Source organism: Sciurus carolinensis, chromosome 2 (assembly GCF_902686445.1).
Source record: "Sciurus carolinensis chromosome 2, mSciCar1.2, whole genome shotgun sequence".
In the NCBI taxonomy this organism is placed as follows: domain Eukaryota; kingdom Metazoa; phylum Chordata; class Mammalia; order Rodentia; family Sciuridae; genus Sciurus; species Sciurus carolinensis.
The window spans coordinates 109,800,845-109,826,892 of NC_062214.1; the positions used below are offsets into that span (position 1 = coordinate 109,800,845).

At 36.1% G+C, this 26,048-nt stretch overlaps 1 protein-coding gene across 2 annotated transcripts in view; it reads left to right on the forward strand.

The window, feature by feature from the left end:
- The window catches only part of Ttbk2 (tau tubulin kinase 2), a 169,934-nt gene that overhangs the window by 128,683 nt on the left and 15,203 nt on the right, over nt 1-26,048 (forward strand). For both annotated transcript variants that reach the window (XM_047538644.1, XM_047538645.1), the window contains 7 exons: nt 1,720-1,785; nt 3,850-3,942; nt 4,924-5,049; nt 16,565-16,722; nt 20,189-20,405; nt 23,396-23,607; nt 25,053-25,632. In XM_047538644.1, coding sequence (XP_047394600.1) covers nt 1,720-1,785; nt 3,850-3,942; nt 4,924-5,049; nt 16,565-16,722; nt 20,189-20,405; nt 23,396-23,607; nt 25,053-25,632 — 1,452 coding nt within the window. The remainder of the gene's footprint in view (nt 1-1,719; nt 1,786-3,849; nt 3,943-4,923; nt 5,050-16,564; nt 16,723-20,188; nt 20,406-23,395; nt 23,608-25,052; nt 25,633-26,048) is intronic.

Genomic DNA, 26,048 nt, shown 5'->3' on the forward strand with positions numbered 1-26,048 from the left:
ATAAGCCGCCCCTATCCATGCCTGCCGCCCAGGCCGAGCTTCACCTGGTGGCGGAGACTCACCCCGTGGCTCTATTTTAGTCCGAGTCTCTCAATACCTCCCCTTCTTGAATCCTGGGTTCTGGAGTGACTGGAGATGCAGTCACCCTTTAGCCCGCCATCTTGGATCGCCCTGTGGAAAGAGCCTATTACTGTAGTCTTTTTCTAACAAAAATAATATATATTGAGGAAAATTTGAAATATTTGGAAAAAAAAAACAACCAAAATGTATACTAATGAAAATGATTGACTATGATCCTTTTCAAGTTTGTCAGTTTTCATATTGAGCTATTGTGGTATCTGTGACTCTTCAGGGCACTGACTTGATCTCAATAAAGCAGTAGAATGAACACAGGGTATGATTTTAAGTTGAAAGACCTTACTTGATGCCTGATTTTATTGCTTACTGAGTTACCTCTCAGAGACTGTTTCTGTGTTTGTAGAATGAGCTAGACAGAGTCCTCTGCTCACAAAGAGTTTGTATCCTGTGGAATGAATGAAGACAGGCAATACATTAAAATATAAACAGTACAGTAAAATTATAAATAAAATTGATTTGAGTTAGTAAAAGGTGTTATTAAAAGCATAGCAGAATATGACACAGCTGGTATGGTGGTGCATGCATGTAATCCCAGCAACTTGGGAGACCGAGGCAGGAGAATCCCAAATTCAGCAACTCAGTGAAATTCTGTCTTAAAATAAAAAGGGCTAACAAAAAGGGTTCATGATGTAGCTTAGTGGTTAAGTGCCCTGGGTTGAGTCCCCAGTACCAAAAAAAAAAGTGACATTTAAGCAGAGGTCTTCCTATGAAATAGGAGAGATAGCCCTGGGAGGCATACAGGGAAATGGCATTTTAAAGAGTAACAAGTGCAAAGTCTTGAGCTAGAAAGAAAACTGGTGATAGAAGAAAACTGTAGTGAATCTGTTGTAGAAGGAGGCAAGTGCCAGATTATGGAAAGTCTTGTAGGCCAGATAAAAAGTGTTTGGACTTTATTCAAAGTTGCACTCCCCAAGGGCTAGGATCATGTATTTATGTTTCACTTTATTCCCAGTACCTGGTACATACTAAGTACCCAATAATTTGAATTTTTATTGAATAAGTTGCATACATAGGTAAGGTACAAATTGCCACTACCTTTGGATTACATTTGAATGAAATAACCAAGATATAGTTGGCATCTGAAGTTATTGAGTGATTCCTTATGGTCTTACTATATGTATTTGTAATCCGAACCTGTTATATACCATGATACCATGATGCTTGGCATGATTGTGGGTATATGAAAACATTTAATGTTTTCTGAGGTACAGAGTTGGATATGTCATAAATGCCTTCTTTTGTATGTGGTGTGAGTGTGTGTGTGTGTGTGTGTTGTTGTTGTTGTTGGGGATCCAACCTAGGGCTTCTTACTGCTGAACTATATCTCCAACCCCGTGCCACCATATTTTAAAATGTAAGTAGAAAAAAGGACTGAAATAAAATTAACAAAAATACCAGTTTTCTTAAAGGTGTGGTTTAGAGATATTCTATCTCTAGTTTTCTATAATTTCATAATAGAAAGTTATAGTGTTTTATTGTGATGGTAATGCACATGTTTTTCCCATGTATTTATTGACTCAAGTGCACTTAATCTGTTGCTATTTGAAGTTGATTTATTATTCTTGCTTGGCTTTGTTGTAGCCTCGGACTGTGGCGGGCTTTCGAGGGACAGTTCGTTATGCATCAATCAATGCTCATCGGAACAGGGTAAGTATCTGAACCAGAGTCATGTCTGTCTGTATAAGTATGCTCATGGGTTGAATCAGATTACTTCTTCACGTTACAGTACAAAGGTGTGGAAAGTACTTGGGAGCAGGAGATCCCTTTTATAGCTATGAATCTGCCTGAACACTAATTCTAATTCACTTTTTGTGTGGCATTAATGGTAAAAGAGTTCATAATACTGATGCATGGTAAGGTGTATAGTGGATAAGAGCAGTTGCATGGAAATTAAATTTGGAGCCAAGTGAGGTGGCCAGTGCCAGGTACTGGGTAGATGGAGGCAGAATGATTGCATGTACGAGACCAACCTCAGCAATGTAGCAAGGCCCTAAGCCATTTAGTAAGACGCTGTTTCAAAATAAAAAATAAAAAGTGTTTGGGATGTAGCTCAGTGGTAAAGGGCCCCTGGGTTCAATCTCTAGTATCAATAAATAAGATAGATAAATTCTTCAAATGATTCTAACATGTTTCTTTCTCTGTGACCCTTATTTGATAATTGCTTAAAAAAAAATACATTCCATTCCTATTTTTATTGTTATTCCCTAATCATAAACTTTTAACACAGTTAATGTCCAGACAGTACAAAGACTTTTCAAAACACTTGAACTCTAGTCACTCTGTTTTATTGATGTCCTACATTTTAATTCTTTGTTAATATTTGTTTTAATTCTTTGAAGAAATTATTTTATCTCTTCTTGTTCAATAATTACTATTGAGAAAATCTTTGTCTACTTAATTGTTACTTTGTATTTGAATACTTTTGACATCTCTTCAAATTTGAGTATGTGTGAACTATTAAATATTTATTCTGTTTTTTGGGATTTTTTACAATATATTTTTCAGTTGTTGGTGGACACAATGCCTTTATTTTTATTTTTATTTTTATGTGGTATTGAGGGTCAAACCCAGGACCCTCACATGTGCCAAGAGAGAATGCTACCACTGAGCCATAATCCCAGTCTTCTGTTTAGGATTTATTGTGCTTCCTCAATCCACATTTTCATGTCTTTCATTGATTCCAAATTTTCTTACTCTGTCCTCCTTAAGGACACCTTAAATTCACTTTCATACTTTCTAACTCTTTGTGTTTTTGTGCTGCACAGAAAATTTTTTCAGGTTTGTCTTCTAATTTATTGTTTATCTTCTAATTTATTGTTTATTAGCTGTTTAATCATTGAGTTAATTTCTGTCATTTTACTTTTTATTTCTAGATGTTCTTTTTTCAAATCTGGTTGTTTGATTTTGTTTGCTTTTGATAGAATATGTTTCTCATGACTTTGATTTAATTTAATTTTTTTTTTTTGTAGCTGCACTGGGGATTGAACCTAGGGCATTCTGCCACTGAGCTATACCTGCTGTCCTTTATTATTTTTTGAGCTATACCTGCTGTCCTTTATTATTTTATTGTCTTGCTGAGTTGCCCAGGCTGGCCTTCAGCTTGGAATCCTCCTGCCTTAGGCTCCTGAGTCCCTGGAATTACCGAGTATACCACTGCGTCTAACTCATTTAAACATTTTAAACCGTCTTATTTCATATTCTGTGTCCTGGTAGTTGCATTTTTCACACCTGCCACGGGGTATTGAACTCAATAGTGCTCTACCCCACTGAGTTACATCCCCAGCCCTTTAATTTTTTATTTTATTTTAGGCATTTATTTTCTCTTTCAGGGGTACTCTACCACTAAGCCACATCCCCAGCCCAGTTTTATTTTTTTTATTTTGAGATAGGGTCTTGCTGAATTGCTGAGGCTTGCCTAGAACTTGCCTCCTCTTGCTTCACCTTCCAGAGCTGCTGGAATTAGAGACTTTAGGTCACCATGCCTACCTTAAGATATTCTTTATATAAAAAAGTTTCAATACATAAATATTGCCATATAGATTGCTGTATAGCTAGGTAGATACAAAGATACATTTACCAGAAAGTTTTATGGGAAATTCATGTAAAATTTAATTAGACCTGATAAAATGAAACAATGGTTAGGTCTTCAACAATAATGCACTCAGAAGAACTGGCAATGTAATGTGACTATATTCTGTTTTGTTCATGAAGGAAATGGGAAGACACGATGACCTTTGGTCCTTATTCTACATGTTGGTTGAGTTTGTGGTTGGTCAGCTGCCTTGGAGGAAAATAAAAGACAAGGTAAATTTAGAAACAGTGATGTCAATTTTGGTTCAAGAAAGAAAAAAAATTACTCTTTAGTAGGCACTGTTGTTGAAAATATACTTACTGAACATTGCATAACGTGTGCAAGTATTTAAACATCACATAGTTTCCCATTAACATCTATAATTTTTTTCTGTCAATTAAAATATCAATTTAAATTTAAAAATGAGAAATATACTTCCTATACCTCAATATGTGTATTTTTCTCATTGTGAGCTGATATAATTAATGTTACAACTTTTTTTTTTGGTAGTACTAGGGATTAAATCCCCAGGGGTGCTCTACCACTGAGCTACATCCCCAACCCTTTTATTTTTTATTTTGAGACAGGGTCTTGCTAAATTGCTCAGGCTGACCTCAAACTTGAGAACCTTCTCTCTGAGCCTTCTGAGTAACTGGGATTACAGGTGTGTGCCACCCTGCTGGCTTATGTTATGATTTTTTTTTATGTTCATGGAGAAAAGACACTAATGTGTCATTAGAGTCATTTTTTCTGATTTGATTTATAGCTTTCCTTCTCAGCATTTTGGCGGGGGGTGCTGGGGATTGAACCTAAGACCTCACACTTAAGAACATGTTCTTCCACTGAACTATACCCCTAACCCTTCCTTCTTTTAATTTCACTGATTATCTCTTTTTTCCTAAGCCAAGTGAGCTTTCAATTTTTAATTGTCACTTATGTTGGATATCAAAATTATGAATGTGTTGATAAGGAAAAGTAGATTAGATTTAAGGTACTCTTTTAGAGATGATTACATTTGCTGATGCAATATTCAGTGTTACTCTTTTGGCTCTGCATAGTTTTTTTCCTTAGTAAAAGCTCAGTTCTTGCTTTATAATTACCTGCTATCATATTCCCTTGTACATTCCCTTGTGAATATTACTGGGGGACTTGTATTGCGATTGCATAGCTGCCAAGAGAAATCAACTATGGTTTCTTTTCTCTTTACTTCGCAGGAGCAAGTAGGCTCCATTAAGGAGAGGTATGACCATAGGCTCATGTTGAAACATCTCCCTCCAGAATTCAGCATCTTTCTGGACCATATCTCATCTTTGGATTATTTTACAAAACCAGACTACCAGGTAACTATCTTTTTAAGTTCTGTGGATTAATTCTCCTTTCTCTCTTAGTCTCTGCCTTCACTCATTGTAGCTTTGAAGTTGTTATAAATAAGTGTGGGGGTGGGGGATTCTAGAATAATACTGTTTTTTGACGTACATATTCAGAGAAATGTGGTGAAATTAACTGATGATGAGTGTGTTTCTTTTGGCTGAACTTACTTCATGAAAGTTTTAGGTTTGTTATGTAACAGATTTTATTGTTCCTGATGTGTAATTATCCTGGTATATAGAACTGCTGATCACTCAAATTATGTAAATTCTATAGCTAATCTGCTAACCAGAGGGAAATGTCCAGTTAGGTAATGTATCTGACAAGGGCTTGAGGGCTGCTATGCTATGGGACACTATTCAGTGAAGATTTTCAGTCCCGTTTTGTCTGTGGTCAGTGAATTATTCTCTTAGAGCATCAGTTAACGAGACCTTCTAAGAGGTGACTAGATTTATCACAAATTGCATCCCAAACTCCAGCCAGCTATATTTCAGAAGATTCTGTTGCTCTTAGGAAGAACTTGGTCAGGGATTAATGCAAAATAATTGCTACCACTGAAAACATAAATGAAACCACACATAGATGAATAATAACAATATGTATTAGTATATCATTTTTATTTACAAAGGAAAACACAGAGACTTTATTACCTGTTAATGGAAGTGTGCAATTCTTTTTTTTCCCCTCCAGTACTGGGGATAGAACTCTGGCATCCCTCTACCACTAAGCTATACCCCCAGCCCTTTTCATTTTGTTTTAATTTTGAGATAGGGTCTTACTAAGTTGCCAAGGCTGACCTTGAACTTGTGCTTCCCCCTTGCCTCCCCCTGCCCAAGTAGTTGAAATTACAAGTATGTGCCACCATGCCCAGCAGAAGTTTTAAATTCTAAAGTGGTGTCAGCATCCAGTCAAGACACTAGGAATACTTATAGCACAATGAATTTATGTATACATTGTGATTATTTCTTATGAAATTGCAACTTTTAAATAAGATATAAACAGAATACAAAGAAGAGAGGCAACATTTAACTTTGGGTCCTTAGAGACAGTAAATGGGTATGGCCATTTGCATTATAAACTATATATAGACTGTCTACAAATTGAGAAAATACTTTGTACTTGAGTTGTTCTGGAATGTTTCTTATATTGTCATTTTATATCTATTTTTTTTTAAATGTAGAGGATTTCCATTACTTGTAACAAAATAATGAAATTATATCTGTAAGAGTAGGTTCAAGAGGAGAGGAAAAGTGTTGCAACTTTCCCATCTTGGATGCTAATAATTTTTTTGACAAAGATTACTTGAGGGTATAAGACTTTAGGATTTTGATCACGTTTGCTTCTTAGTTAGGCTTGCAGTCTAAAGAATATTATCATATTCACCAGCTAATGTTTGAAACTTACAATTAAGTTAGCAAATTATGGTTTTCCAGTTTTTCATTTGGATATTCTGTTCTTTAAAAAAATGTACTCTTCATTATTATTATTAATTTTTTGTGGTGCTGTGGATTGAACCCAGTGCCTCATACATGCTAGGTGAGCCACAACCACAGGCCCTGCAAACTGGTTTTGCCTTACCTTCTGCTGCCTATAATACCCTATTGTGGAAGTAGCACACATTTTAAAGACCTGTTTAAATTGATACTATGTTACATACCATTTGTATGACCTTTCTAAATCTCAGTTTTATAGTCTGCAAAACGGTGAAAATATCTATTTCATGGTGTTTTAAAGATTTTAATGAAGTATCTATGTAATTGATTTTTAAATTGTAAGATATCATGTAAATATAAATGGTTTTACATGTATTTTAGTGATACTGCTTTTGCTTATCATATGTTTCTCTTCATTCTGTTATTCTTCTGTTATTACTGTTATTACTTCTGTGTTACTTCTGTTATTACTTCTGTGTTAATAGAACTTATTTTTTAATTTCCTTTATGCTGCTTTGCAATAAGGCAATAAGAAAATTGGCCTCGTTCAGAGGCACTGAGAAGCCTTGTCATATTGCCAGGCAGTTAACTCTGTGCTGAGTGACTGAAAGGGAAGATGGTCAACCAGGGGGGGTCACTTCTGAGATGCTCTAGCATCTTGAAAGGAATGGTGAAAATAGCAAGACTCTGTAGCCTCTTTAATTCATTCTCTTTAATTGGTATCCATCATTTGCTGGTTCTTTTCTCCAAAGAATGAGTACACTGCAATATTTTCTTCTACCAAAGTTGCTAAAATCCCTCAGAGGAGCCGAGAAGTAAAAAAAAAAAAAATGTGACTTTCTTTCCCTCTGTTGTGCATCTAATTATCACTGAAGTGAGGCAACTTTTTTTCAGTAAATAATGTCTTTGAATTAGCCAAGCCAGTATTGCTATTGTGCTCCTTTAGTTTTTATTGATTCTTTATTTTACCATTTACTAACTGAAAATTGGAGAATTAGGATTCTCATTAAAGTTCTTATTATCATGTTACAAATAATTCTTGTTTTTGCAAAGTCTAGACTTTATCTACCTTCCTTTTGAAAGGGCAAACTGGGATTCCATATGGAGGTAAATAGGATACAACTCTTGATTGCATTTTGTGCTAAGAATAAGAGAACTTCTTCCCTAAGGCATTGTGCCTATGTCAGATGACTGACTGCCATAATGAATAAGGTTATTCCAGGTGGTGGGAGCTAGCGCCAGACATCTTTATGTGCTATACCTGATTAGGTGTATGTTATTCTAGATAATATGTTTTTGTTATTTAAATTTTTTCTAGTCATTAAAAATAATACTTGGTCATCAAAAAAGTTTGGAAATTATAGAAAAGTCATAAGTCTAAATTTCTAAGTGTATCATTACCTACAGTACTTGATTTTTATTACCTTTTCCATGTCTTGAAGAATTTGCTTTAGAAAAGTTGTTTTCTTGTATATCACATTGTAAATTAGCTTAAGACAAATGAACTGCCTCTTATTCATAAGTACAAGTAGAAAGAAGATGGACACAAATAATCCACAATGGTTACTGAATAAAATATAACATTGTGTCTTTGCCTGTTCATGTTTTCTTCAAGGCTCCCTCCAGTCAGTGGCCTCCTTCCTACTTCCATTAAGAGATTAGTTCTCTTAACAATACTATGTTTCTAGTGTTTCTCACACTATTTTGCCCATTATTCCCTTTGCAGCAAAGTATGAACGTATTTCTCAAGAGGTCTAGGAGTAAAGTGTCAGCCATAACTCCAAACTTTCTTTGCATTCATCTAATTTATCTTAAAGGCTCATGTAAATTTTACTTTTCTAATGTCTTTGAGTTCTATTATAAAATATTATAGCCAGGCACAGGGTACACACCTGTAATCCACAACTCAGAAGACTGAAACAGGAGGATAGCAAGTTCAAGGCCACCCTCAGCAACTTAGCAAAACCCTAAGTAACTTAGTAAGATCCTGTCTCGAAATAAAAAGGACTGGGGATGTAGCTCAGTGGTAAAGTGTGCCTGGTTAAATTTCCAGTACCAAAAAAAAAATAATTATAATAAATGTAATACCTCTGAATAAAATGCTACAAGAAGCTGTGCCAGATTTATCAGGTGACTTTAAACTCTCTGGCATATAGCTGCATCTCTTAGGGGAACCTGTTAGTCTAGTTTGAAAAACCTGGGCTCTAAATAAAATAAGTTTGTATTTTCCAAGAATATATTTTTAAATAAAAGAAACAGAGGCTAGAAGTATAGCTCAGTGGTAGAGTATATGCATAGCAGTCACGAGGTCTTGGGTTTGATACCCCAAAACAAACACAAAAATAGAGGAGTCAGATGTATTCTAGATTCCAGTGATTATCAGAGGAGAGATATGGAACATGTCTTCCTAGATAGAGGTGTCAGAATCATCTGGAAGGCTTTTTCAGATTTTGCCCTGCCTCCATTCCAGTTTGAAAATTACTGCCACAGTCAACCCCTAGGAAAGAGTTTTATTCCCCAGAAGTATCAGAGCATAAAAATGTGAGGATCATTCAAGTTTACACACACAACACACACACACACACACACACACACACACACACATGTTCACACTACTATAATTTATGAATGATTTTTATTAAGTGACTAATTATTCTCAAATCTGAGCAAGTAACTGAGTTGAAAATTCTGGTTTTATTATATCTTAGAAATAAGTAATGCAGTGAATTCAGTTGTCAAAAAAAACAGTTCTCGAATTGTTCTGTTTGTACTATCCTAATGATGAAGATTAGAATTTAGAGTTACTCTGGTCCTTAATTGGAAAATTATTTTGTTAGGTTAGTGATATTTTTTTAAATTTATTTTTATTGTAAACAAATGGGATACTTGCTGTTTCTGTTTGTACATGGAGTAACAGCATACCATTTGTATAATCATACATTTACATATGGTAATGATGTTTGATTCATTCTGTTAGTTTCCCCCCCCACCCCTCTTTTCCCTCTATATAGTCCCTCCTTCCTCCATTCTTGCCCCCCTCCCACCACCCATTATGTGTCATCATCCGCTTATCAGCAAGATCATTCGTCCTTTGGTTTTTTGAGATTGGCTTATCTCACTTAGCATGATATTCTCCAATTTCATCCATTTGCCTGCAAATGCCATAATTTTATTATTCTTTATACCTGAGTAATATTCCATTGTGTGTGTATGTATGTATACATATATATATATATATATATATATATATATATATATATATATACCACAGTTTCATTATCCATTCATCAATTGAAGGACATCTAGGTTGGTTCCACTCTGGCTATTGTGAATTGAGCAGCTATGAACATTGATGTGGCTGTATCTCTGTAGTATGCTGATTTTAAGTCCTTTGGGTATAGGCCGAGGAGTGGAATAGCTGGGTCAAATGGTGGTTCCATTCCAAGTTTTCTGAGGAGTCTCCACACTGCTTTCCAGAGTGGCTGCACTAATTTGCAACCCCACCAGCAATGTATGAGTGTACCTTTTTCCCCACATCCTCTCCAACACCTATTGTTGCTTGTATTCTCGATAATCAACATTCTAATTGGGGTGAGATGGAATCTTAGGGTAGTTTTGATTTGCATTTCTCTTATTACTAAAGATGGTGAACATTTTTTCATATGTTTGTTGATTGCTTGTAGGTCTTCTTCTGTGAAGTGTCTGTTCATATCCTTAGCCCATTTGTTGATTGGGTTATTTGTATTCTTGCTGTAGAGTTTTTTGAGTTCTTTATATATTCTGGAAATTAGTGCTCTGAGTGGCAAAGATTTTCTCTCACTCTTTAGGCTCTCTTTTCGCATTGCTGATAGTTTCCTTTGCTGAAAGAAAGCTCTTTAGATTGAATCTATCCCAGTCATTGATTCTTGCTTTTATTTCTTGTGCTATGGGAGTCCTGTTAAGGAAGTCTGATCCTAAGCCAACAAGTTGAAGATTTGGACCTACTTTTTCTTCTATAAGTTGCAGGGTCTCTGGTCTGATTTCAAGGTCCTTTATCCATTGTGAGTTGATTTTTGTGCAGTGTGAGAGATAGGGGTTTAGTTTTATTCTGTTGCATGTGGATTTCCAGTTTTCCCAGCACCATTTGTTGAAGAGGCTATCTTTTCTCCATTGCATATTTTTGGCCCCTTTGTCTAGTATGAGAAAATTGTATTTATTTGGGTTTGTGTCCATGTCCTCTATTCTGTACCATTGATCTACCTGTCTATTTTGGTGCCAATACCATGCCGTTTTTGTTACTATTTTTTGTGTGTGTGTGGTGCTGGGAATCAAACCCTCGGCTTTGTGATTGCAAGGCAAGCACTTTACCAACTGAGCTATCTCCCCAGCCCCTGTTTTTGTTACTATTGCTTTGTAGTATAGTTGAAGTTCTGATATTGCGATACCCCCTGTTTCATTCTTCCTGCTAAGGATTGCTTTAGCTATTCTGGGTTTCTTATTTTCCCAGATGAATTTCATGATTGCTTGCTCTATTTCTGTAAGGTACGTCATTGGGATTTTAATTGGAATTGCATTGAATATGTATAGTACTTTTGGTAGTATGGCCATTTTGACAATATTAATTCTGCCTATCCAAGAACATGGGAGATCTTTCGATCTTCTAAGGTCTTCCTCAGTTTCTTTCTTCAGTGTTTTGTAGTTTTTATTGTAGAGATCTTTTACCTCTTTGGTTAGATTGATGCCCAAGTATTTTATTTTTTTTGAGGCTACTGCAAATGGAGTTGTTTTCCTCATTTCCCTTTCAGATGTTTTGTCGCTTGCATATAAAAATGCTTTAGATTTATGCATGTTGATTTTATAGCCTGCTATTTTGCTGAATTCATTGATGAGGTCTAGAAGTTTTCTGGAGGAGTTTTTTGGATCCTCTAAATATGGAATCATGTCATCAGCAAATAGTGACAGCTTAAGTTCCTCTTTTCCTATTTGTATCCCTTTAATTTCTTTAGTCTATCTAATTGCTCTGGCTAGAGTTTCGAGGACAGTGTTGAATAGAAGTGGTGAAAGAGGACATCCCTGTCTTGTTCCTGTTTTTAAAGGGAATGGTTTCAGTTTTTCTCCATTAAGAATGATGTTGGCCATGGGCTTAGCATAAATAGCCTTTACAATGTTCAGGTATGTTCCTACTATCCCTATTTTTTCTAGTGTTTTGAGCATGAAGGGGTGTTGTATTTTGTCAAACGCTTTTTCTGTGTCAATTGAAATAACCATATGATTCTTATCCTTAAGTCTATTGCCATGATGGATCACGTTTATTGATTTACAGATGTTAAACCATCCTTGCATTCCAGGGATGAACCCCACTTGATTGTGGTGCATGATTTTCTTAATGTGTTTTTGGATATGGTTTGCCAATATTTTGTTAAGGATCTTTGCATTTATATTCATCAAGGATATTGGTCTAAAATTTTCTTTCCTTGATGTGTCTTTTCCTGGTTTGGGTATGAGGGTGATATTAGCTTCATAGAATGAGTTTGGTAGGGTACCCTCCTTTTCTATTTCCTGGAATACTTTGAGATGTATTGGAATGAGTTCTTATTTGAAGGTCTTGTAGAACTCGGCTGAGAATCCATCTGGTCCTGGGCTTTTCTTGGATGGTAGGTTTTTAATGGCTTCTTCTATTTCATTGCTTGATATTGATCTGTTTAAATTGTGTATGTCCTCCTGGTTCAGTTTGGAGGAGCATATGTCTCTAGAAATTTGTCAATGTCTTCGGTAGTTTCTATTTTGTTGGAATACAAATTTTTGAAGTAGCTTCTCATTATGTTCTGTATCTCAGTGGTGTCTGTCGTGATATTTCCTTTTTCATCACAAATTTTAGTAATTTGAGTTTTCTCTCTCCTTCGCTTTGTTAGTGTAGCTAAGGGTTTGTCTATTTTGTTTACTTTCTCAAAGAACCAGCTTTTTGTTTTGTCAGCTTTTTGAATTCTTTTGTTTCAATTTCATTGATTTCAGCTCTGATTTTAATTATTTCCTGTCTTCTACTACTTCTGCTGTTATTCTGTTCTTCTTTTTCTAGGGCTGTGAGCTGTAATGTTAGATCATTTAGTTGTTGACTTTTCATTCTTTTCTGGAATGCGCTCCATGCAATGAATTTTCCTCTTAGTACCGCTTTCATAGTGTCCCAGAGATTTTAATATGTTGTATCATCATTCTCATTGACCTCTAAGAATTTTTTTTATCTCCTCCCTGATGTTTTCTGTTATCCATGTTTCATCAATAGCATATTATTTAGTCTCCAGGTGTTGGAGTAAGTTCTGTTTTTTATTTTGTCATTCATTTCTAATCTCAGTCCATTATGATCTGATAGAACACAAGGCAGTATCTCAGTTTTTTTGCATATCCTAAGGACTGCTTTGTGGCATAACATATGGTCTATTATAGCGAAGAATCCATGTGCTGCTGAGAAGAAAATGAATCCACTTGTTGATGGATGGAATATTCTATATATGTCTATTAAGTCTAGGTTATTGATTGTGTTATTGAGTTCTATGGTTTCTTTGGTTGGTTTTTGTTTGGAAGATCTATCTAGTGGTGACAGCGGTGTGTTAAAGTCACTCAGAATTATTGTATTGTAGTCTATTTGATTCCTGAAATTGAGAAAGATTTGTTTGATGTACAGGGATGCACCATTGTTTGGGACATAAATATTTACTATCATTATGTCTTCCTGATTTATGTTTCCCTTAAGCAGTATGAAATGTCCTTCTTTATCCCTTCTGACTAACTTTGGCTTGAAGTCCACTTTATCTGATATAAGGATGGAAACCCCCACTTTTTTACTGAGTCCATGTGCGTGGTAGGTTTTTTCCCATCCTTTCACCTTTAGTCTGTGGATGTCTTTTTCTATGAGATGAGTCTCTTGCAGGCAGCAAATCTTTGGGTCTTTCTTTTTAATCCATTCTGCCAGTCTATGTCTTTTGATTGATGAGTTTAGGCCATTAATGTTCAGGGTTATTATTGAGATAAGATTTGTGTTCCCAGTCATTTGGGCTAATTTTTGGTTTTTAACTTGGCTTGGTTTCTCCTTTGAGTGGTTTTTCTCTAAGGTAGTTCCTCCCTTTGTTGACCTACATTGTTGTTTTTCATTTCCTCCTCATGGAATATTTTGTGGAGAACATTCTGTAGTGCAGGCTTTCTATTTGTAAATTCTTTTAACTGTTGTTTATCGTGGAAGGATTTTATTTCATCTTCAAATCTGAAGGTTAGTTTTGGTGGGTATAGGATTCTTGGTTGGCAACCATGTTCTTTCAGAGCTTGAAATATGTTGTTCCAGGCCCTTCTAGCTTTTAGAGTCTGGGTTGAGAAGTCGACTGCTATCCCTATTGGTTTCCCCCTATATGTAATCTGATGCTTTTCTCTCGTGGCCTTCAAAATCCTCTTTATTTTGAATGTTAGACATTTTTATTATAATGTGCCTTGGTGTGGACCTGTTGTGATTTTGTGCATTTGGTGTTCTGTAAGCCTCTTGTATTTGATTTTCCATTTCATTCTTCAGGTTTGGGAAATTTTCTGATATTATTTCATTGACTAGGTTGTTCATTCCTTTGGTTTGTATCTCTGTGCCTTCCTCAATCCCAATAATTCTTAAATTTGGTCTTTTCATGATGTCCCATAGTTCTTGGAGATTCTGTTCATGATTTCTTACCATCTTCTCTGTTTGGGCAACTTTATTTTCAAGATTAAATATTTTGTCTTTTTTTTTTTTTTTTTTTTTTTTGAGAGTCTTTTTGTTGAAATGATCTTTTGCTTCCTGCAGTTGCTCTTTCAGCTTATTGGTATTATCATTCACTGCCTGCATTTGCTTTCTTATCTCATCCCTTACTTCGTGAATCATCTTAATCATGTATAATCTGAAGTCCTTTTCGACATTTCTGCTACCATACTGTCATTGGATTCTATTAATATAGAATCTAGATTTGTTTGGATCATTTTCTTCCCTTGTTTTTTCATGTTGTTCATGTATCTTCTCCTCTAGCAGTGCAGATCTGGGGTATTGCACTGTAGATTTCCCCCTATAGGCTTATAGTGGCCCTATAGGTTTCCAAAACCTCTTCTTTAAGGGGAGATCAATATTAGCAGTGCCCAATTCAGATACTATGCAATTCTAGACCAAATAGCCCCTGACAATGAGCTTCAAGTCTCCAGCAGGCGTCTCAGGGTGGGATTTGCCCCACCTAAAGGTCGGAGCTACGGCTTCCAGGATTATCCAAGATGGCTACTCTGGCTTCCAAATGTGTTGGCAGATGGGGAGCTGCAGCTCTGGGTGTGGGCGTGGTGAACTGGAGATCCTGGAGGCAGGGTGCGGTTGGTCCGGCAGGGGTCCTGGAGGTCGGGTGTGTTTGGCGTGGTTGCGGGATCCTGGAGGCCGGGTGCAATCAGTTGGTCTGGGGTCCCGGTGATAGGGCGCAGTCAGTTGGTCTGGGGTCCTGGCGGCAAGGAGCAGTCAGTCCATGTGAGGGCCCCAGAGGCAGGAAGTGATCAGTTGGGCTGAGGGATCCTGGAGATGGGGCTCAGTCAGTCTGACCAGGGGTCCTATGGGGCCTGGCTGTTGTCTCAACATGGTGGCAGCCACGTGTAATCAAACCTGCAGGTACTGTAACAGTGAACTTCCAGGTAACAGCAGGCAGCTGGTGCTCAACTGGCGGTCAGCGATCAGTTTGCTAACTGTTGTCGGACGATCGGGAGGTGAACCTCGTGCGTTGGGTGATGGATAGGTATAAGGCAGGCGATGGACAGGCAACAGGTAGGCAAACGGTGGATGATAGGCACCTGACAGTGAGCAATCTGCACTCAAAAAGGCGTCGATATGCTGGCAGACTGCAGGTGAAAACAGCAGACAAATGGGGTAAACAGCAGGGGATCAATAAGCAGCAAAAACTGCCTCACCAAGAAATAGATATCCTCTGCTTGAAACCAGAGTTACGGAGTGACAAGGAACGCAGCCTCCCTCTAGTCCGCCATCTTGGATCTCCCTAGTAATATTTTTTTTTTTCCTTTAAAAATACCTGCAGAGCTCTGCATTTGTTCTGACTGGGTGCTTTTAAGTGCCTAAGTGCTTTAAATTTTCCTCCTCTTTTTTTTGTTTGATGTCCTCCACCTTTCTGCCTCCTGCTGCTGGTCTCTTATATCACCATAACAGTGACAAACTATTTCCAATTTGAGGCCCAATGTCATTTTCTAAGACATTTGATACTATGCTAAGTGTAAGAAAATAAATAATTTCATAATAAAAGGACACATGACATAAAAAACATTTAGGACTTTCCCTTTTGTAGCACAGTACAGAGAATTTAATAGTAGTGGTCCACGTAGTCACACAGCGGGTAGGTGCTGCCTCTGTGAAAACCCTTGAGATTCTTGATTTCAGTCAGGAGAAGGGAATTCTAATAATGTCTGGTACTTCAGTTCCCAAACCCTGGGTCTCAGTTCCCCTTCCTTTCCTCCCTTGTGTTTTCTATGTGCCTCTATCTCTGATGTTCTAGAGCAGCCTAAACTGAAATTTAAGTAACCTACATCAACAAAATCTGGACCAAAACAAAGTTTCCCAGATTTTATAAATATGCCTTTTCCAATTCCTCTTATGTTTCTTTCTTTTTCCACATTCTTTTTGAGACTTAAATGAAAGGTAAGTTATGTGATTCTTCCAGAACTATTATTCCAAATGAACATTTATTCTAAAAATGATTTTAGAGTAACTCTTATGTGTAAAGTCAATATGTTATACCCTGGACCAGTGATGAACAAGATCAGACATGTACGGGCTTGTTGAGGCTTACAGTCTGGGTTGAAAGAAAATAAAAGTAATTAATCAGAAGTAAAAAGAAAAATAACTATGATCACTAACCACAATTGAGAAGAATCAACACTGATTCCATATTATCATCCACATATAATCCGTATTCATATTTCCCTTTTTGAATTATCAGTTTCGAAGAAAATGTGGACTGCTATCTCATTTAGAAGAAAGTGACTATGTTTACTCTTGGCTTACGCTAGTTTTTTCTTTGTGGTTTAGCTCCTTACATCTGTGTTTGAAAATAGCATCAAGACCTTTGGAGTAATTGAGAGTGACCCTTTTGACTGGGAGAAGTCTGGAACTGATGGCTCCCTCACAACCACCACCACTTCTACCACCCCTCAGTTGCACACCCGACTGACTCCTGCTGCAATTGGGTATGTCCTAAACACTCTGTTTAGTGGTACCTTATCTGGATGCATTATATTCGTTGAAATTTCTTTTAGTTTATCCAGATTCCCTCAGATGGTCAAATGCTAAGACATAGGGGTAAACCTATGTGTTTCCTTGAATTAACCTTGCTTTTAGAATATTTGTCTTTGGAATTACTTGTCTTAGAAAATATTGGTGGATCATACTCTGAATTGGGAGCTTAGAACTTAGTGACTTATGATGTCAAATATACAGTGAATTTTCTTCAAAATGAGAGGGGAGCGTTCCTTATATTTCTAGAGAATATATGGCATCCTGGAAAGAATGAGGCTCAGTTATATGTAACTATATTGGGCTTAAGTTTAGTGGGAACAGAACATGTAATATGTTCCTCTTATGAAAGTAATTTAATTCACATAGTGTATTAGGAACAGTTTGTGGTGTATTTCCATGTTCTTGATGTTTGTTTTGAATGCTTTGTCCTCTACATGTATTAAATGCAGTTCCTTTTGTTTTTATTTTGTTTTGTTTTTGGTTTCTTTTCCTCTTTATCTGCTTCTGTTACATGTTGCCTGTAAGCACAGACTATGTGTTATTACTCTCAAATTGACTTTCTTATTCATATTTCTGAATTACTAAAATATTCCCGAAAAGGAATTATTTCTTGGGGCTGGGGTTGTGGCTCAGTGGTAGAGCGCTTGCCTAGCATACGTGAGGCACTGGGTTCGATTCTCAGTACCATATAAATTTTAAAAGTAAATAAAGATCCATTGAAAACTGAAAAAATATATTTTTAAAAATTTATTTTTATTGTAAACAAATAGGATACATCTTGTTTCTCTGTTTGTACATGAAGTAGAGGCATACCATTTGTGTTTACATAGGGTAATGGTGTTTGATTCATTCTGTTATTTTTTCCTTCCCCCACACCCCTCCCCACCCCTCTTTTCCCTCTATACAGTCCCTCCTACCTCCCTCCCACCCCCCATTATGTGTCATCATCCGCTTCTCAGGGAGATCATTTGTCCTTTGGCTTTTTGGGATTGGCTTATCTCACTTAGCATGATATTCTCCAATTTCATCCATTTGCCTGCAAATGCCATAATTTTATCATTCTTTATGGCTGACTAATAGTTCATTGTATATATATATATATATATATACCACAGTTTCTTTATCCATTCATCAATTGAAAGACATCTAGGTTGGTTCCACAATCTGGCTATTGTGAATTGAGCAGCTATGAACATTGATGTGGCTGCATCACTGTAGTATGCTGATTTTAAGTCCTTTGGGTATAAGTGGAGGAGTGGGATAGCTGGGTCAAATGGTGGGTGAAAAAATATTTTTTAAAAAAGGAATTGTTTCTCTATATAATATCAAACTGCAGATTTGGATCAAGAGAAGAAAGACAATATTAATTATGGACGAAGTAAAAAGTGAGGAGTAAATGCAGAGGGGGATGGGTGGGTAGAAGAGAGCCTGTGTGAAAGAAAGCCAGTGTGGAGAAGATGGATGAGTTCCTTTAAGTGTGTGGCACTGTCCTGAAGCATAAGCAATAAGTGGGAAACTAAGTTTGAGTGAAAATAGTAACAGATTAATAGGTAGAAATGTGGTTTATTTCTTGAGAAGCAGAAGGAGGAAGTGCTGAGGAATTAAATTAGTTGGAAAGGAGGAGGATAAATGCTGAGCAGAGGATAAAAAGAATTTGGTCAGAATACTGAGTGATTAAAATGTGAAAAATGGTGAGACTAATAGACTAGGCTTCCTGAGTTCAGATATTCATCCATTTGCCTTTACCTTTCCTCAGGAATAAAGGGGATTCTTTCAATAAACATTTGGATTACCATATGGCACATGTATACTAATGTACACTGTGCCTCTTGCATCAGTAAATGAACTATCTGAAAAAAATTTTAGTAGTCAAGTTCTATTTTTAAAAATTATTTATATATATATACACATATATATATATATTTACTTGTTGATAGACCTTTATTTTTTATTCATTTATTTATATGTGGTACTGAGAATTGAACGTAGTGCCTCACACGTTAGGCAAACACTCCACCACTGAGCCACAACCCCAGTCTACAGTTGTCAGTTTATTTCTGATCTTTAATTACTTTTATAATAAGTTTGTTCATTTGAACTATTTTTATGCCAAGCTACCTTTTTAATATGATTCTAGAGTCAGAACTACAGGGATTACTTTACGAGGCTATATGGGTTTTTTCCCCTGGAAACCATTATAAGTGCTTTTCCAGATTACTTACCTTAAATCTATTGATAAAGAGACTCAACTAGCATTGATCCATTAAGGCAGAAGTGGGAATAAAGGTCATCAAGTCAGAAGGAGCATGCCCTTGAAAAATCATTGGTCTTCTCATGAGTATATGAAGTCATTGTCACCTATGCCAGAGTATAACTGTTACCTTTCAAGTGATTTTCTGAGAGGATGCTTATTTTGCTGCTCACAATTACACCTGGTAGTATACTCTAACAAACACTGTATTTTCCTACTCTTAGATACTCTTAGATATTCTAGATCACTTGTCAGAAGAGGTTTCATTGTGTGTTAAATGCTGTGTTCAGTGAGCAATATTTTTTAAAAACCAAATGAGTATTTATAATTATAGAACATTAGCACTGGCAGAGACTTTTTCACTTAATAACTAATAATTGAGAACTGTAAAACCTCTTGTGGACCAGGAGTCTAAGGGCCAGATGACCAGCCATTAAATAGGACATGGAATTACTTTGAAAGGAATATATAGACAAATACCAATTAATATTTTCTATATTTTCCCATGCTAAACTAAACTACACAATTGCAGAATTTCCATTTCTTCTATAGTTTAAAAAATTTTTCCCTCATCTTTGTGTTGGTAGGGCTTTGCATGTAGTGGTACTTAGTAAGAAGTCTATAAATGAAAAAAACAGTGCACATTTTATTGTATAAAAAAATAACAGAGGGCTGGGGATATAGCTCAGTTGGTAGAGTGCTTGCCTCCCAGGCACGAGTCCCTGGGTTCAATTCCCAGCACTGGAAAAAAAATAATAACAACAGAGATCTAACCCCTATTTATTTCCTTACTGCCCTTAATATTTTTCTCTTTATAGTTTTTTTAATTCTCTAAGAAAAATGGATAAAGTGTAGAAAATCTTATTAAAACTGATGAAGTCTTCTTGGAAATTAGACCAAATATTTCTGAAAATGATTGTCAAATTAGTGAGTTATTATATTAGAATTTGTATTTTAAATCAGACTGAAATTTTTAAATTCTCAAAATTTAGAAATTTATTTTGTAAGTTGATATGACCTGAGTTTTCAAGTTGATTTTTTTTCTCTCTTAATCATATATGCACTTGATTATTTAAATCCAGAAATAAATATAAGATAGTCCCATAGTAATTTTTATTCTGGTCTTTCAAAGTTCTCTGATTTTTTTTTTCTCCCCTTGCTTTTAGAATTGCGAATGCCACTCCCATCCCAGGAGACTTGCTTCGAGAAAATACAGATGAAGTGTTTCCAGACGAACAGCTTAGTGATGGGGAGAATGGCATCCCTGTTGGTGTGTCACCAGATAAGTTACCTGGATCTTTGGGACACCCTCGTCCCCAAGAAAAGGATGTCTGGGAAGAGATGGATGCCAACAAGAACAAGATAAAGCTTGGGATTTGTAAGGTGTGTATTTCCTGCATAGGAAGTAATATCTTTCTGTGTACTTATTATTTTTTTTCTTATTGTTGCACCAAAGTATCATGATTCTCAATTTTGAATGAGAAGTAGACAGAACATAGTTTTGCTATTAAATATCTCTAATTGCAGCATTTTGGTTCATTTGTTCCATAACACTCATGTTATAGATACCAAACATGAATCTTAACCTTGAATTTTATGGAAAAGGTAAAGGTGTGGTATGGTAGTGAATTTTGTAATCTCAGCATCTTGGGAAACTGAGGCAGGAGAATTTCAAGTTTGAGGCCAGCCTCAACAATTTAGTGAGACTCAAAATAAAAAGTAAAAAAGAGCTGGGGATGTAGCTCAATGTACTGAGCTGAGTTGGTTCAATCCCCAGTACCAATAGAAACAAAACAAAAAACCAGGCTGGGGCTGAAGCTCAGTGGTTAATATTTGCCTAGCATGCACAAAGCCCTGAGTTTGATCTTCAGCATTGAAAAAAAAAAGAAAAAAGAAAGGAAGGGCAGATGAACAAAAGGAATAAAGAAAAAGAGTTTTTAAAAATAAGCTAGACATTGAGACTAAAAGCAGAGAAATATCTATAGAACAAAAATTAATAGTTTTCCTCAAGAATGTGATAAAACTCTGGGCCCTCTATGGTGGACCAGTGGAGCTTTGAGTACCCATTCTGAACACTGTCTGAAATGCAGGTGGGGAAGTGAGGAGGGCTGGAAGTAAAACACATCAAACAGATCATCAGCTAAGGAATTGGATGCTAAGTAAATAATTTTTTCTTCATTAGAATGGCAAGCAGGTACATTTATTAGTATACAGAGAGAGATTTCTTGATCTTTTCCCTTTCATATAAGATGAAGATAATAGGATGGAAGGGCAATGAATTATAAATTAGTGTGTTAATTTTGTGTGTGTGTGCTGCTTAAGTGTTTTTATAAAAGTATAGTTGGAGCTGGAGTTGTGGCTCAGTGGTAGAGGGCTTGCCTGGCACATGTGAGGCACTGGGTTCTATCCTCAGCACCACATTAAAAAAATAAATAATTAAAATAAAGGTATTGTGTCTATCTACAACTAAAAAAATATTTTAAAAAAAACTTGGTTAGGAAGGAGGTTAAACTTATATTTTTGAAATGAAGTTTTAGGTTTATACTTATTAACATGATTGATAAAAAGTTGGCTAATTATACTTTATGAATGGGATATATCCTGACAAGAATCCTCTGTGATTAGTTCTGAGGACTTTGTACAACAGTTAAATTATTTAATTAAAAAACTTAAGGATATTGTCTTTATTCATTTGGGCTACTATAACAAAATAAATATAATAGGTATCTTATAAACAACAGAAATTTATTTCTCACAGCTTTGGAGGCTGGGATGTTTAGCATCGAGGCAGATTTGGGGTCTAATGAGGACCCACTTTCTGACTTCTTATTTTTGTGTTTTCACCTGGCAGAAGGGGCAGATAGTCTTTCTTGGGCCTTCTATAAGGACAGTAATCTTATTCATGAGGTCTCTGCCTCAATGACCTAATCATCTCCCAAAGGGCCCACCTCCTAATACTATTACTTCGAGTGTTAGGATTTCAATGTATGAATTTTAGAGGGAATACAGAAAATAAGACCATAGCATGGGGACTGCGGTTGTAGCTCAGTGGTAGAGCACTTGCTTAGCATGTGTGAGGCACTGGGTTGGATCCTTAGCACCACATAAAAATAAATAAATAAAGGTATTGTGTCGATATACAACTAAAAAAAAAAAAAGACCATAGCATGGCAGGTATATACTTTTTGTCTTGCGAGTCATTTGTAAAAACATTGTCTGCATAGAAGTGATATGCCATAATGCAGTCTGACTGAAGCACACTGTCTGAACTAAGAGTGATCAGGAATGAGTAATAAAAAGTAGACAGGGAGTCAGTGTTGTGGTATGTGTGTGCAATATGGTGTGGTGTGGTGTATGTGTTTAAGCACACATTCTACCAGTGAACTAGATCAGACAATTAGCCCTTAGTATCTGATTTTTGTAATACCAACTGTGACTGTCTTTATGGTTCTTATGCCAAAAAAATCACTAGTGACATTCTCAGTTGCGATCCCATGTGGATATTGTTGTATGTGAGAGTGAAAGGGTATTTAACATAAGAGTTAAATTAGTTTTCTGTCTTTCATTTGTGATCACTATTGATCTCAGTGAAATTTAAATGACTGATTTTTTTGTCTCTTAAGTCATTGTCCATTATTTGCCATGGCAGTATGCAGCTAGGTAAAGCATTAACCTAAATACTGAAACAAAATCGACCATTAACCTTCTGTATTTATTCATTCTTTCATAAATTCAATAGTTAGCACCTTCTATTTGCAATTCACTGAGATAGGTTCTGTGCAATTTAAGACATAATATTTGGGGAGGGGCAGATTGAACCAGGGGCACTTTACCACTGAGCCATATCCCCTGTCCTTTTTATCTTGAGACAGAGTCTCACTAAGTTGTTTAGTACCTCACTAAGTTTCTGAGACTGGCTTCAAATTTGTGATTCTCCAGCAGGTCAGGAGGCTGAGGCAGGAGGATCACGTGTTCAAGGCCAGCCTCAGCAAGGTTGAAGCACTAAGCAACTCAGTGAGACCCTGTCTCTAAATAAAATTCAAAAAGAAAAAAAAGGCTGGGGATGTGGTTCAGTGGTTGAGTGCCCCTGAGTTCAATTCCCAATACCCCCCCCCCAAAAAAAAAGAAAGAAAGAAAGAAAAGGGCAAAGTCATTAAACAGTTTTAGATTGTTTATCTTCGTACCAAAAATTTAAACTAAAATAATACTGAAACTGAATATAAATTAAGAAAACTTATAATGAGATAAAGTAGTCACAGTAGCCTAATCTTCTGAAAACACATCTAACCATTTATTTCTATTATTTTGAAAATCTTCAGTGATTTCTTTCATGTATGGTACCTGGAATATATTTCATTGTTTTATTTTTCTAGGCTGCTACTGAAGAGGAAAACAGCCATGGTCAAGCCAATGGTATTCTCAATGCTCCAAGTCTTGGTTCACCAATTCGTGTCCGCTCAGAGATTACTCAGCCAGACAGGGATGTTCCATTGGTGCGAAAGTTACGTTCCATTCACAGCTTTGAGCTTGAAAAACGTCTGACACTCGAGCCAAAGCCAGATACTGACAAGTTTCTCGAGGCCTGGTATAAAATAGTTTTTCTTACTTTTTAAAGCATCTAAGGTATCATCATCATCATTATTATTGTTATTTATTATTTAAAGTCTTTCACTAACTCCATTAAGTTTTTATTTTTATTCATATTTTAGTTATCATTATCCTGATTCTTTTTTAAATTTGTTCTTATTAGTTATATGTGATGTATTTTGACATATTATACATATATGAAGTATAACTTTTATTCTTCTGGTGTACATGATGTAGAATTACATTGGCTATGTAATCACATATGCACATAGGAAAGTTATGTCTGATTCATTCACTATCTTTCCTATTCCCATTCCTCCTCCCTTCTCATTCCCCTTTGTCTAATCCAAAGTACTTCTATTCTTCCCTAACCACCACAGCCCCCACTTCCTTATTGTGAATTAGCATCCTCATATTAGAGAAAACATTCAACCTTTGGTTTTTCAGGATTGGTTTATTTCACTTAGCATGATAGTCTCCAGTTCCAGCCATTTACCAGAAAATGCCATAATTTTGTTCTTCTTTATGACTGAGTATAATATTCCATCCATATTTTCTTTATCCATTCATCTGTTGAAGGGTACCTAAGTTGGTTCCATAATTTAGCTATTGATCATTCCTGATTCTTAATGTGAATTTTCTTCTCAAATCATTACAAATTCTATAGCAAAACTTTTGGCTGTGGTAACTGCTAACATCATAACACTAGGTACAGTCAAATGAATATTTTTGCAATGACCAACAGTATATAGTTCGAGAGGGTATGATAAAGATGATATTAGATAGGAATGAGAGGAATACATGAAGAAGAAAAAAAGTAATTTATATACAAAGGATAGGCATTCATAAATGCCTTCTCTGTGTAAGGTGCAGTAGGAAAATATATATCAATAACTTTATCATTTTTTCCCCCTAGCACCCGCAAACTACCCTAAAGAGCAGGGAAAGTGAAACTTTAGAGAGCTATAATAAATACTGTAATAATGTAATATGTTGTAGGTGTATTATTGCTACAACAAGTTTTGATAACAAAGGCAGAAATGTAACTTTTACAAGAAGAGTTTGGGATGTATTTATGAATAATGGAAGTTTCAATAGTATTAAATAGTATTAATAGTATTAAAACTTTCATACATTACTATTGAAACTTCCATAATTCATAAATATGTCCCTTCAATGGTATTCTTTATATGGTTCCTATTAATAATGAAATATCAGATTAGAAGGACCATGGATATAACTAGGAGGAAACCAAAAAGTGTGCCATGCTGAGAGAAGAGCTCCATCCTCCAAAGCAGGATTATGGCAGGTTGAAAAGAACATTATCAGCCTAGTAGAACTTTCCTTATGTTTTATCCATATTTTTTCATCTTTGTATAAAGATAAATTTTGTAATAAATGTTTCTCTAGAATAATTGAGTACCCTCTTTCCATTTGTTTAAGCTTGGAGAAAATGCAGAAAGACTCAAAGGAATCTGTTCTCCCTGCTCTGCTTCATAAGCCTTGTGTTCCTATTGTGTCCCGTACTGATCACATCTGGCACTATGATGAAGAATATCTTCCAGATGCCTCCAAACCTGCATCTGCCAATACTCCTGAGCAGGCAGATGGTGGCGGCAGCAATGGATTTATAGCTGTTAACCTGAGCTCTTGCAAGCAGGAGGTTGATTCCAAAGAATGGGTGATTGTGGATAAGGAACAAGACCTTCAGGATTTTAGGACAAATGAGGCTTTAGGACATAAAACAACTGGAAGCCCTTCTGATGAAGAGCCTGAAGTGCTTCAGGTCTTGGAGGAATCACCTCAAGATGAAAAGCTCCGAATGGGCCCTTGGGTAGAAAATGATCATTTAAAGAAGGATACCGCAGGTGTGGTCTTGGCATTTTCTGCAGAGTGCCCTGCCACTGCTGTTTCAGAACAATACGTGGATAGGCTGGAACTCCAGGTTGGAGCTGCTAGTCAGTTCATTGCAGTGACACCCACAAGTCCAATGGAGGCACAAGCAGAAGGACCTCTTACAGCGGTAAGAGATTTGTTCTGCCATTATTTCTGTTATCCACTTAAGGTACTATTAAGAAAGGACTTACAATTGATCAACTCATATTCTGTGGTAAAGGCCTTAATTTGGCGAATACATGTAGGCAGTGATGTTTGCGTTAAGTTCTATAATCAACTAATATGAAACTTTTCAAAGTGAGCTTTCCTTTCATTATATCAAACTCAATACATGAAATCATTATGACCTAGTTTTAGAATAACATTTATAATTAGACCATAAGAACTATGTATGTATGTATGTATATAAAATATAATTTTTTAAAAATTTATAATTCTAAGCATATGGCATACACCTGTATCCCAGCTGAGGCAAGAGGCCCACCTAGGCAACTTAGTGAGACTCTGTCTCAGAAAATTTTTTTAAAAAGCTGGGGATGTAGT